Here is a 14,275-nt window from a genome sequence, read left to right on the forward strand (position 1 = left end):
CTCTCAGTTCCAGTTCTAGTAGTGGGCACTAAAGCTGACATGATGCCGAGCCCTGCCAGACTTGACCGAGTGACGACAATCGGAAAAGACCTCGGAGCCTGTGATACAATCAAATTAAATTGTCTCAACCCAAGTACTGTTCAACCAGGAACTTCATGTGCAGTTACACTAAGCAAATTCTACGACAAAGTAATTGAGAATTCGACGAGTACTAAACTGAACAATAGTTATAGCGGTAGTAATTATGCTAGTACAGATATCAATAGTGGAAGTAGAGTTACGAGTGGTGGTGTTGGTAGTGGTAAATTATCCTCATCGGCTAATTATTCCAAACTGTCATCAGGTAATTTAACAAGGATTCATATTGAATAAATATATATTTGCTTACTTTGAACCAATCCTTCTGATAAATTATTGTATGTGTTTAATATAGGGTAATAAAGCCGTATTGTTTTTGTTCTCTTTTAGCTCGCATTAACAAATCTTTTTCATCGTCATAAAACCCGGAGACAGCATTTTTTCTATCATTATTGCATTCTTATTCGGAAAAAATTGACATCGAAAAAAAGCATAGAACATAACCGACTAAAGTCGGGCAAATTGCTCTCAAACGACAGATGAGCGGTTGGCTTCGTCAGTAGCTAGCCACGGTTTAGTGAGGCTAGCTTTAGCTTGATTTGACTCTGAAACTCTTAGTTTTCTAGCCTTGTTAGATAATAAATCAAACAGAAAACTGATATTTTCAAAATTTTTAAAATATTGCAAAATTTAAAAGAAGTTTCCAGATTTGGCAGTGAAAAAAGTGTTCAAAACGAGTTTGTGTCTCTGGAGTTTTGTCAAGTAACCAATTTGCAGGATTTAAAAAGTTTCGTTGGCCAGTAATGATGTTTAAACACAGAAAAGGACGAAAATATTCAAAAATTTTAAAAACAATTGCAAGTTTTAACAAAATCTTGCTAAAATTTGTGATATTAAAATCTTCAGAACCACTTCATTCTTTCGTTACACTATACAGTATCCCTATTTCAAGCCTTAAATAGTTTCAATGGCTCATAATGATCCATAATCTTGGAACATGATAATAATTTTCGAAAAATTAAAAAAAATTTAATTTTATCAAAAAATTGCTAAAACTCTAGTTATTTAAACTTTGGTAATTGTTCCATAAGCTCTAGAAAGTTTGCAGCAGCTTCTTATCAAACCATGGAGGAGGTACTTAGGACAATGGTGCCGGAAAATATAAAAAAATTAAAATATTTAAAACACTTAAAATTGCAAATATTTTAAAAAATTGCTGAAGTTCGTAATATTAAAATCTTTAAAAACTTTCCATTACATCGAAAAACTGTGCAGTAACCTATTATCAGACCCTAGAGGAGGTTGTGTGGCTCTTGAGGCTGGAGAAACCTAAAAAAATGACAAAAAATTTCAAGAAAAACTTAATAATGACAAAAAATGACAAAAAATTTCAAGAAAAACTTAATAAACTTAAAAATAATCAAGTTTTTTCAAAAAATTGATAACGTTAGTGATATTAAACATTTGAAAACTATTCCATCGCAAATAAAATTTTTTCAGTTACTTATTATCAAACCCTCAAGGTGGTTTTCTGGCCCCTGTGTCTGGAAAGACGTGAATATTGAAAAACGAATGAACAAAATTGAAAAAATTGCTATTTTTCAAAAAAAATTGCTAAAATTCGTGGTGTTAAAATTTGGAAACCATTCAACTACCACACGAAACTATGCAGTAACCTATTATCAAACCCCAGAGGAATTTCCTTGGCACTTAGGGCTGATAAAACTCAAAAAATGACAAAGATTTTCAAAAAGCTCGAAAAAAATTGTGAAAATTAGTAGAAATTTGCGTTTTTAACGAGCGGTTGTTCGTCAGTAGCTAGCCACGGGTGGGGGGGGGGGGTGGCTGCACCGTGGGGCTGATGGGGGGTAGGGCAAGAGTGGGGCGGGGGTAACAGAGTGGTGGAGGCGGGGGCAATAGTGGGGGGGGGGTCAACAATGGGGTTGTCTTCAACCTCTAAGAAGCGCCCTTCACACCATAAGTTCAAGTCTCCAAAACAGTTTGAACTGAAACAGAGCTGAATAGCTCTAAGTGCACTTAATGTTCGCTGGGCGCTACCTGTTTATCTCTTTTTTGAGGATGAAAAGTCAAAAGAGTCAGACGAAATGTTGGTCAAGTGAAAAATTGCATAAAAAAGAACGACTGGACTAATAAAATTATTATATAATTGATACTGGTCAATATTTGTGGTTCTTTGATTCTTTTTATATTGCCACTTTAGAAACCGGCCATATTGATGCTCAAATGATTTAAATGAAGGCCAACGCAGACATATAAAATCTATTCCGTTATTAGCTCATGCTTTTAAAGGCTTCAAAACTATTTTTTATAATTTTTCCTATATTTTGTTGAGTCTTGCAAGTATTTGTGTTATTTTGTAGTCTTTTGGCTGAGTTTCACTAAAGACAGGTGATTTTGGTCTCTCAAGCAGTTACCTGGATTTTATCTTGTATGTTCAGAAGAAAACTGATGGTTGTTGTGACCTCTGAACTTTTTTGTCTTACAAAATTTCAAGAAAAACTTAAAAATAATCAAGTTTTTCAAAAAATTGCTAAAGGTAGTGATATTAAAAATTTGAAAACTATTCCATCGCAAATAAAATTTTTTCAGTTACCTATTATCAAACCCTCAAGGTGGTTTTCTGGCCCCTGTGTCTGGAAAGACGTGAATATTGAAAAATGAATGAACAAAATTGAAAAAATTGCTATTTTTCAAAAAAAATTGCTAAAATTCGTGGTGTTAAAATTTTGAAACCATTCAACTACCACACGAAACTATGCAGTAACCTATTATCAAACCCCAGAGGAATTTCCTTGGCACTTAGGGCTGATAAAACTCAAAAAATGACAAAGATTTTCAAAAAGCTCGAAAAAAATTGTGAAAATTAGTAGAAATTTGCGTTTTTAACGAGCGGTTGTTCGTCAGTAGCTAGCCACGGGTGGGGGTCTGCACCGTGGGGCTGATGGGGGGTAGGGCAAGAGTGGGGTGGGGTAACAGAGTGGTGGGGGCTGGGGCAATAGTGGGGGGGTCAACAATGGGGTTGTCTTCAACCTCTAAGAAGCGCCCTTCACACCATAAGTTCAAGTCTCCAAAACAGTTTGAACTGAAACAGAGCTGAATAGCTCTAAGTGCACTTAATGTTCGCTGGGCGGTACCTTTTTATCCTTTTTTTTAGGACGAAAAGAGTCAGACGAAATATTGGTCAAGTGAAAAATTGCATAAAAAAGAACGAGAGGACTAATAAAATTATTATATAATTTATACTGCTCAATATTTGTGGTTCTTTGATTCTATTTATTTTGCCCCTCTAGAAACCGGCCATATTGATGCTCAAATGAGTTAAATGAAGACCAACGCAGACATGTAAAATCTATTCCGTTATTAGCTCATGCTTTTAAAGGCTTCAAAACTATTTTTTATAATTTTTCCTAGATTTTGTTGAGTCTTGCAAGTATTTGTTGTTATTTTGTAGTCTTTTGGCTGATTTTCACTAAAGACAGGGGATTTTGGTCTCTCAAGCAGTTACATGGATTTTATCTTGTATGTTCAGAAGAAAACTGATGGTTGTTGTGACCTCTGAACTTATTTGTCTTACAAAATTTAATAGAATTTTGAGCTTTGCCATTTTGCTCTTGTTTTTGTCGACTTGTTACATGGTCTCGTCGATACACTTCATTGTAAAGCTCATGTAAATTTGTTTAGTTCAGATTATACCTGATACTATTTGGACGTTGTTACCAAATGTATTTTTCAAACCAGATTGCCGGAATAGCTGCGAAAGAATAGACATGCGTTCCGTATAATAGAGATAGAAACAAAGACACATCTAAATTGAAAAAAAAAACCACGCCACTCAAATATCTAGTTAAAAACCATCCAGCGATACATTAAATATAACCGACTTACGTCGCGCGAATTGCTCTCAAACGACCGGTTAGCGGTTGACTTCGTCAGTAGCTAGCCACGGTTTAATGAGGGTAGCTTTAGATTAATTGAAGGGGCGTCAGGTGAGCGCAGTGGGGATGCACCGCAGCGGGGGTGCAAAAGTGGATTGATGTGGGGGTGGTGGTTGGGTGGGGAGTGGGATCAATTTCTAAGAGCCGCCCTTCACACCATAAGTACAGGTCTCCAAAACAGTTTGAGCTGAAACAGAGCTGAAAGGCTGAAAGAGCTTTTAATGCCCGCTGGGCGCTACCTGTTTATCCCATCTTTGAGGACGAAAAGTCAAAAGAGTCAGACGAAATTTTGGTCAAGTGAAAAATTGCATAAAAAAGACCTACAGGTCTAATATAATTGCTTCGAATTTCGTTTGAGATCTATTAAAAATTATATTTCTCATGACTTTGACTCCACAGTTACAGTCGTTTTTCTAGACAGTACCAGACCACCATTGTTGAAAATTTTACTTTGACAGGGAAAGCTTAGACACTTTTTCCTGATAGAACAAATTTGGCAATAAAAAACATAAAGCGACTAATGTCGGAAGAATTGCTCTCAAACGACAGGCGGGTAGAAAAACATTTCACTCTGCCGGGACTCGAACCACTGACCTCTCAATCCGTAACCAGTTGGACTGAACACTCGGCTATCAGGCCCTAATTTTTGCTATGCTGTAACCGACTTTACAACAAGCTTTATTAGCAACAAGCTTTACTTTGGAGTGAGAGCAATAGAGACACTCAAAAATAGACACACGAAAGCGTGAAAAAGTTACTTGAGAAGTCAAAAAATGTTCTAGAAGAAAAGCGCAAAATGTTCAAGCAAAAAATTTGCATAAAAAAGGCCAACACGTTTACAATAATTGCTATGAACTTCAATAGCAATTAATCAACTGAAATTATGTTGATCAGTGTAAATGATGAAATTCAGTGTACCATTTTTTTCGAATGTTTTCAATCTATGAGGTAGAACAAACTGGTTGAAATTTCTGTTAATTTTTGAAATAGAGACATGGTTCGTAAAAATATTTGTTAAGTTGCCACATCTGACAACTATAACCGCAAACTAATCCTCACCTTCTTAAAGCTTATGACTAATTTTTTGATTAAATTTTTGTTTTGCATTTGAGATTGATGGATGGAGCAACGGAAGAGCCGCATCCAGACAAAATGTTTGAAATCTCAAAAAGGGTTGATTTCCAACTGGAATTATTGCATCTGAACCCTGAAACACGGACAGCCCTGTCCCATCTTAAAGTGCGCTCTTCCCAGGAATTTTCCTCTAAAATTGACGATATGAGAAAGGTTTTATCTGAAGATCAAATTAGAGAAGTCGAATCAAAATGCAAACAGTTCAAGAGGTGTGTGCATGGAGTTAAGAAACAAAGCGGCTATCAGCTATTGAAACAAACTGAAGAAAGAAAGAAATTCTGTGTTCGAAGCTTTTCAAAGAGTATTGACAATCAATTAGGATGTGGATTTAGACAAGGTAAGATTGTGAGAGAAAATCAAAAACTTAGCAAGTGGTGCCAAAAATTTAATTGATACATCTTGGAAAGAACTTGACAGATCATGGCATGAATTTATAAGAATTTGAGGTTATCAAGATTCAAGATCTTGCATGTACTGGCAAGGGGTATCAAGTTCTGTTTCGCTGGCGGGAGTTATTGACTTCAGTTTCTATTAACTAAAAGTGGAGAAAGCCAATCCTAGCAAGCTATTAATTGGGTTAATTATACATGTCATTTTGATAATGATATAATAGTTTTATTATCGCAAAATTTAACTAACATATTTGACAATTTCACCTTTGATCAGTTTTGGGAAATTTGCGATGACGCCAGACGTTATTCAATATTTTTAATCGCCATGTTTGTTTTAAACGTTATTAAGTTCGAATTTTTGTTTCTCTGAAAATTGCTTGTAACCCTGAGTGCCTGTAAAAAATAGTTTTCCTTTTGGAGCAGGAAGTACAAATAAATGTAACAAGTAAATATTTATGGCACTTGATGGGACTGACGAGGAGGCTATTTACACTACCGTTTCAGTCTGCAATCTTCGCTTTGATATTCGATCCAAGTAGTTGCAATCCCGAGAGTGATTTTTGCAGAGCTCAGCATTCTAAATGATTTGAAAAAGTCTGCACTGTGGTTGATGTTATTACTATTTATTATATTCAAAAGTTAAGGCTGTTAAATCCTATTGATTTTGCACAGTCGGAGTTTTAACAGTTTAGTCAGTTCTTTGTCTGTCTATTTTGAATTTTCTCCTCTGAGCGTAATAAACAGTATACTCAAAATGCAAAACACGCACAATGCGAACCTTTTCAGTGTTTAGGATATTTTAAGGCATTTAAATTTCATATTTGATTGGTTTGGATACCATGCAAGAAAAAGTTTGATTGAATAATGAGTGTATTGATGGTTTCTCGTTTGTTCTATCTCAACATCACGTCTTAGTAATTAAAGCAACCAGTTAGTTTTATTGGCCGCTCAAGCCAAGAGCAGGTGTCTGTCAATCCTCGTCTAACAATGTATAGCTAATTCCACTACCCCTAATAGGAGTTCGGAGCATTTCTGTGTCCCTGTCAAATAGCGATGGGTGTCGGGGTCTGTTCCCTGCTTCATAAAGCACTTCGTTTTGAGTCTCCACTTCGGATGTCAAGCTGAATACAAATTTATCATATATTATGTATTGCTGTGAGTTTGGGAACTGCGGGGGCGAGTGTTTACGAGGGTAGAAAGGAACGGTTCGATTTACGTGGAAACTGTGACGATGGTTCAAGAGTTTTCAATATCAAAAGTTGTACATGAAAAGAATCTGCCTAAATTTGTTGCGTAGCAGATTGAGAAACCATTGTTTCTCAATGTGCTACGCAACAAATTGTATTGGAACTTTTCCGTCTTTCACGTTTCCATCAATTGTTGTTTCTAGACCTCGTATAGTGACAACGAATGAGTTGCACGGTTTCGCAGTTTAAGTATAACATCTTTTTGGTACTTCATTTTGCGATGTTTTTTATGCTAGTGTTTACCAGTGTATCGAGTTATGCCAGTTTTTATTTGCAACGGGAGTTCATTAAATCAGACCCATCTCTTACGATCGTTTTGGTTTTGGAGACAGAGTTTGCAAAACCATAAGATTTTCTGAAAATTGATATCGTTCAAATTCAGAAAACTTGATCAGATACTTGTTCAAAAAGTTCCGTATTAGTTGCGTGTATTTGGAATTAGAAATTTTTGATGAATATTTCCAATCCCAAGAATTGAGTTAAGATCTGATTATCCCATGATTTTTAGCTATTTACAAATAATCAAAACATAACCGGTTAACGTCGGGCGAATTGATCTCACACGACCGGCGAGCGGTTGGCTTCGTCAGTAGCTAGGTACGGTTTAGTGAGGCTAGCTTTAGCTTAACAAAGGGAGTGAGGTGAGCGCAGCGGTGTGTGTGTGTGGGGGGGGGCGTCATGTGGCTGCACGGGGCCACGGCTTGAACGATTTTGCATGGGTGGCGATTGGGGGCTGCTGTGGGAGACGGGCGAAGTGGGGGAGGGGGGCTCAAACTCTAAGAACCGCTTTTCACACAATGAGTAGACGTCTCCAAAACGGTTTCTATGAATCGCATTCTTGGAGACTAGTGAGTTTGGCTCTAACAGCACTTAATAACCTCTGGGTGCTACCTGTTTATGCCTTTTTTGATGATGAAAAGTCAAATGATTCAGACAAAAAATCGGTCACAAAAATCAGATAAAAAAGGCCACAGGCCTAATATAATTGCTACAAATATAATTGCTCGGAGAGCATTTAATTACTAATGAAAACACTACGCATTTTATATATTTTTGCAGTACTGAAGTTGTATGCAATTCAAAACTTCGTTGGATTGCAATTGTTTTAGATTTTGAAAGTTTTTTTTGAAAAATTCCATGCGTCTTAACACACTTCGAGGCATGTATACCGATTAAACTCCTGATCAGACCATCTTCAAGTGCACTGCGCATGGTGACTTTGGCTTTGAAAGACATGGTCTTGAAAAGTCGTCGAGTGCAATTTAGTCTGGACAAAGGTCTGAAACTTGTCTGATAAGAGGTGGTTTTGAGCGCACACTAGTCTAATCAGAAAAGATTCGGATTGCAATTGGGTCTAATCAGACACCATTTGGGTTTGGGGCGCTTTTCAAAATTTTGTTGCATTTTTACGGAGTATTGTTGCCTGTGTCACTTCGTACCAAAAAAAACTTGATTTTTGCTGCAGCCTTTTGATCAGAGACTCATCTAGAGACTTTGCTTTTATGGAAAGCAGATTTAGTTGATCCATTGTGGCAGAAACCAATGGCATACTTAATATTTTTTCTCAACACGGGTTTTATTTTCATTAGCAATACTCTTAAGATTGGCCTTTTCTTAGTTGAATATATTACTGAACACATTGTTTTATGAAATGAATATTTTATATCGATATTAGGAGATTAGTTCATGTTTGCTGAACAGACTAATTTGAGCGAACTTGTCTGATCAGAGGAGATTTAGAACGCACTTGAATTTTCTCCCTTGAGTCTGATTCGAATGCACATTAGTCTGGTCATGAGTGACTTTCGAGCGCACACCAGTCTGATCAGAGGAGGTTTTCCGGCGAAAACGGAGCTTCAAGCGCAGAAGTGTTTGTTCAGAGGTTACTTCGGTCTGATCAGAGTTCACTTTTGTCTGGGACCGCCTGATCAGAGACTGCTTTGGTCTAGACCTCAAATTGGGTAACTACTAAAAATTTTGTAACCTTTATCAACAAAAATTATTCTGAAGCATCTCTACAATCTTTGTGAATATATTTTTGTGCTAATAATAGCTTTTTATTTTTGTATGTTTTTTTGGTATAGAACAGCCTTAGGCGTTATTCAAGCCATCGTTTTCTCCGGACTTACAGATAATTTTGGACCGTCAACCGAGGTAGTTCGCCTATACTCACTTTTGTGTCAAATCGGGTCCGAATTTTGGGCTCTCTTCGGTAGGTCCTAATTCACTTGGTTCGACAGGAAGTTCATTATTGACACCAGGTTGGGGAGGGTTTCTTTCACCCTCATTTAGTGTGCCATTATCATTGTCATCTAAAGTACCTCTAAACTGATGTTGCTGTTATAACTTAACAAGGAGGCTCGGTAATATGCGTTTGCACATAATATTCGTACTCCGCTCATCCACATTTTCAATTAATTGAAGAGATTAATGATAGGAAACATTCAAAACTCACATTTTGTTCGAAAACAATTGGTGTGAGTTTAAAAAATGTCACAAACCTCTAAATGAATGCCGCATTAGAGGACCCTTGGCACCTGCCATAATTTTGGGACCTGCCGGACCGTTGGAACCTACAATGCAAGAAAAACTCAAAATAAAACAACAAACAACATTAATTACGGACAAAACGCAATATTAGTATTAGAACAAAGTCAAAATCTTTTATTAGTAACAAAGTCAAAATAGTATCAGATAAAATTTAATTTTAAACAAATCAACTTGTACTTTACAAAAAATGATGATGATCTATTAAAGGCAAGAAAATTTTATATCCGCTTGTAACTAAAAAATTTGAACATCATTGGGGACGATTTCATTAGTGGCAATATAAAATCGCAAGAAAAGGAACCAAATACAATGAGCAATTTCAAATGCTCAAAATTTTTTCTGTGAAAACAAGTGTATTCAATTTTTCAAACAAAAATTTTTGAAACAAGTGTATTCAATGTTATTAAAACCATCAAATGTCAGCTGAAGGAGATGAATATATTTTATGTTCACAGTAGGAAGCTATTGAGAAGAGATTGTACCAAAAAGTTAGGGAAACATTTTGTGAGAGCCTTTGAAACCATGGGCTGTACTCAGAAAATATTTGTCCTTTGGTCCTCTATTTAAATGGGATCTATCTTCAATTGAATGTGGACTCATATTTAATTGCGATAAACAATTGCAAAAATGATTTTTAAAAGGACTGCGCCTCAATACAATTGGAGCTATATTTCATTGTAATAATCCTCGTTAAGAACAAAATTGACCTTCATAACACTGTGTTTCTGCTAAAAAATGTAATTAATACTAAAAGTTGCTAAATAGATATTTGTGCAAAAGATTTAATATATCAAAACAAATGATGCTCTTTTTTATTAAACCGATTTAAATTAGCGAAAGGCCGTTAAATTGTTAGTTCCAAAGTTTTTTCTCAGGAGCCGGAGGTAAAATAGAACTCTTATGGGTGTACTGAGGTTTTGTCAGCAGTTTTTAAGTCTGTAGTACCGCAAAAGTTTGAAAAAAATGAGCTGAAGTATATTTGTTGCTATTTTTTGAAAAATTAAAAAAATATGCCGAATTTTCAATCTAGCGACGTTTTTACCAAATAGAGTTGGTTCACATAATTCAGCAAGTCATTTTGATCTTCAAATGTAAAACCAATAACAAAATGTTTAACAATTTTCAGCAGTATATTTTCAGCAAAATTTGAACAAAAATTAAGAAAAGTGAACAAAACAATGGAAATCAGGCTAATGTTAAGAAAATTTCAACCTCGATAAATGCTTGCAAAAAGAGAAATTCGGATTTTTTTTTAATTTAATACTCTACGCCTTAAGAGCTTTCGAATGATACCAGTCGCAACTTTCCACGATGAATATATCGATCGGCAAAAATTGACTGCACAAAAACCCAATTGTGCATATAGTTTCTTCCCCCCACTAAGGTGGGGTCGGAACAAATAGAAGTTTAAACGAGAACTTACTTAAACGAGCGTGCTTCGAAAAGCTTACGAAATATACGGCAATGTGTAACGTTTTTACTTATGGTTGCATTCAAATGACATAGTCTTGGAGATCTGTTTTCTGGTAACTTTAGTGGATTTACCTAAGCACTCCAAAATCTAAGTTGACGGTTGAAGCTAGTAAAAAAAGAAAGGCTGAAAAGGGATGATTAAAAATAATAGTAGAACCTCGGGGTGGAAATTGAAATGGGTAGCATCCAGGATAGTAATTCCCCGTGAGCATTCTTGACAAGAGCGACCTTCGCTTCTTATGCTCCTCTGCTTTTTGCACGAGAAAGCTGGAGGAATTGATCACGTCTCGGGAGCTGTCTTGTAAAGTTGAGTTTAAATCGTCATTGGTGAGGGATTTGTTATTTTGGGCCAACTCGGAATTAATTTTGTAACTACAGGCAAAGCAAAGATACCAAAAAGCGATGTTTTTTTCAATCTCGGCAATGTTGAAAAAGTGTTCATTAATGAGGATTTTGGCGACATTACGTACCATAACGAAGCTGACAATTTTCATCAAATTTAGTTAAAATCAGGAAACAGTTAGCTGCGCTATGCGCCCGGAATGAAAAAGAGCGGAATGAAAAAGATTTTCACTGCTTTTGATATAAGCTAAGGATAGAATTCAAATCAAAACTTGTGTTAGGTCTTAAATTTTGTGCCAACTTTGTTTCCTCATCAGCATTATGTTTAGCACACGTTCGGACAATCTTTGGCATCTAATATTGGACATAATACCTTTTATGTCTATTGGGGATTGATCAGCGAAATTTAAAATTTTCCAAATTGCTAGTATTTTGTAATAATTGGTGCGTTCAGAATTGTGAGATGTCGGGGCTCATACTTGGAAATATTGTTAAGCGTCTGATTTTTAATGGTTTTTAAAAACAGCTGTATTCATTTGTTGCATCCATAGTCGCACTTAATGGTTTTTGGTTAAATTTTAATGCCTTTATACTTTTGAGGTGCAAAGAACCAATTTAGGCGCGAACTGATAGTAGTTTTTGCCTGTGGTATCCGCCTCTGAAACGGTGTTTCACCCTCATCTCACCGGGCAGTGAAGGGGCTGCATCGTAACTAGACTGTCTTGCACCTGGCCCTAGAGGGTATCTAGAACTGTAGTGATTATTCGGCATTATTTCTTTGAAGTCTATCTTCGGTCTTTGAAGCCTATCTATGGCTTGGTATTGTAGTCGGTGCTTTTACGGTAAAGGGGAGAAATGTACACTCATTGATAAAAGTAAACACGTATAACCAATGACACCCTCGTTAACAATTTTATATATTTTCAGAAAAAAATATCAAATTTGAACAAACATTACGAAAAATGTTAACAAAACAACGGAAATTGGACTATTGTTCACAAAATTTTGATCCTCGACAAATGCTTGAAAAAAGAGAGAAATTCAGAACGATCCCCTATTTCCTTTCGAGCTTACATCTTCGGATATTTGTCGTCTGTTTCATTGTCATCATAAAAGAACACAATAAACTTCTCTTTATATACATGCCGATTTAGCAGTTTTGCTCACAATTTTTAACCGTTGCATTCGGCTGAATTTCCTTATTTTGCGGAGAATTAACTCAAGATCGTATTCAATTAATCAATTTTTGGTAAATGCACCATTGAAATTAGTTTTGGGATGCGCTCATATGTTCTTTCAAAGATTTGTGAAAGTCTTTTGGTAAATGTTATTTGGCTTGCTTTTACGGACCTGCTAATTTTATATGAATAGAATCTAAATGTATAGATTTTAACTCCTTGATATTGTAAAAAGATGAAAGAAGTATGGTAAAAATTGAGATATGATTGTCGTTCCGTAATATTTTGAATTCACAGTGCAAAAACTTGGAGGCCTGAGCAAGTTAACAGTTATCACGTGATTTCGACTTACACTTGATTTTGACTTACAGGAAATTTATATCTCGATTTGTCTCCAAGTAGGCTCATCAGTTTTACTGAATTTAGTTCTATTAAACACCTGATTATTATGCCTCTATTGCCACAAAAATCCAACACGGCGCAAACTGTGATGATAAAAATTACTTCAAAATCAATTAAAGTTTCTTGTTTGAAAGCGCTTTTTGCGCGTTTACTTCGTCAATGATTGTATGGGTCTTGTATTATTAAGGTATCCAGATATTCTGAACGTCAAAGGGATGTTAGCATCCCCCCACAGCATTCCCAAAAAAATATAAGTATTTGACGCAATATGATTTTCGACAACTATGATCAAATTTTGCTGACTAAGTTTTCACCATTGATCTCGTACGTTACCCTCACTTACCTAGGAAATTGAGATAATACGTGGCGGTAACTTAGCAGGTACCCAAAGCGAAGTTGATAAACGTCATTCCAGTTTCACAGGACAAAACAATTTCTCCAATTGTGACATATTTTCACGTTTGATCATTTATTATTGAAATTGCAGTTGCGTTAACTTTTAGTGTTGAACTAAGTGAATTTTGTTTGAAAAAATGTTAAGTTCCTTTTGCTTGTAAAGCTTTGATAGAATTCATCAATTGCACATGGGGGTATTTGATTAGGTACTGTTACGTGTTCTCTCAATTTCATAGGCAAGCGAGAGTTTTAGTATAATATGGCGCAATAATTTGGTTTAAATTTTTTTTGCTCACAAATTGGAGTGAGCTCACAAATGCGTGATCTTTTTACTTCGTAAAATTAGGGGGTTGCTAACTTAAACTTTGACGTTTATAATGTATTTGCTCTTTTCATTGATTCTGTAACAATTATCTTGATTTTGTTCAATCTCATTTGTATTTTTCGTGATGGCCGTACTTCTGTTATTGTTAAAAGTTGAGTATTGGTGACTTTTTATTTTCGAGGTTTCTGAGCTCTTCGCGCCTTCCATGCCATGCTATATTTAGAAAACCTATGTACACTTTAGCAGTATTCTAAGCATGTTAGAATTAGCTTTGTCGCCCGAGGGATTTAGTGCCCCGGCACGAGAGCGTTTGTGCCCGAGTTCTGGGCACCAGGCCCGAGAGGGCTGAGATTTTGTTCCAACGTATTTAGAGAACCAAAGGGTACGAAAGTGTTGATTTTAGTTTGAAATTGAAGTTAGAGAGTACAATTTTGCAGAGTAGTGAAAGAAAAGTTTTCTTAAAATTATACAGGAGTTGAAATTAAACATCTCTTGTCTCCGATAGCAAATCAACCGATTATTTATAGAGGATTGATTCAACTGTCAAAATATAGATTTCTTAGTTTAAAAGGTTTAACCTAGACTTAAAGAAGTGAAAGTCCTAAACTGAGTGTCCTACAGGACATTAAATTTCGGATGAAAAACTTTGACTTTCAATTTTTTTAGTCTAAGTCTTAATCTTTTAAGTCTTAATCTTTCAAATTAAGCTCCCTGTCTCAAAGTTTAGTGACATACCATAGGCTCTCTAAAACACTACCGAGCACTAATTAATTTGCCGTCCTCTAAGCAGAGTACTGTGAGA

The 14,275-nt window shown here is 35.9% G+C and overlaps 2 protein-coding genes across 6 annotated transcripts in view; one reads left to right on the forward strand and one right to left on the reverse strand.

The window, feature by feature from the left end:
- Window positions 1–14,275, forward strand: part of LOC142337805 (DNA repair protein RAD51 homolog 3-like) — a 79,899-nt gene continuing 65,624 nt past the window's right edge. Inside the window, exons 1-2 of the mRNA XM_075387327.1 lie at window positions 1–343; window positions 5,147–5,505. Coding sequence (XP_075243442.1) covers window positions 5,151–5,505 — 355 coding nt within the window. The 5' untranslated portion in view covers window positions 1–343; window positions 5,147–5,150. The remainder of the gene's footprint in view (window positions 344–5,146; window positions 5,506–14,275) is intronic.
- LOC142337806 (uncharacterized) lies at window positions 6,192–13,710 on the reverse strand. 5 transcript variants are annotated; one of them, XM_075387332.1, is made up of 7 exons: window positions 13,519–13,710; window positions 12,905–12,952; window positions 11,816–12,006; window positions 10,988–11,202; window positions 9,309–9,380; window positions 8,981–9,119; window positions 6,192–6,681 (listed from the first exon to the last, which is right to left on the reverse strand). In XM_075387332.1, exons 3-7 carry the CDS (start codon window positions 11,941–11,943, stop codon window positions 6,531–6,533), a joined length of 705 nt encoding a protein of 234 aa, XP_075243447.1. In that variant the 5' UTR covers window positions 11,944–12,006; window positions 12,905–12,952; window positions 13,519–13,710; the 3' UTR covers window positions 6,192–6,530. The 5 variants fall into 5 exon arrangements, with proteins under 5 accessions (XP_075243447.1, XP_075243446.1, XP_075243445.1 ...); XM_075387331.1 differs by having other exon boundaries at window positions 11,816–12,034; XM_075387330.1 differs by having other exon boundaries at window positions 13,507–13,710.

The sequence above is a fragment of the Convolutriloba macropyga genome, chromosome 4 (genome assembly GCF_964194025.1).
Source record: "Convolutriloba macropyga chromosome 4, txConMacr16.3, whole genome shotgun sequence".
In the NCBI taxonomy this organism is placed as follows: Eukaryota; Metazoa; Xenacoelomorpha; order Acoela; family Convolutidae; genus Convolutriloba; species Convolutriloba macropyga.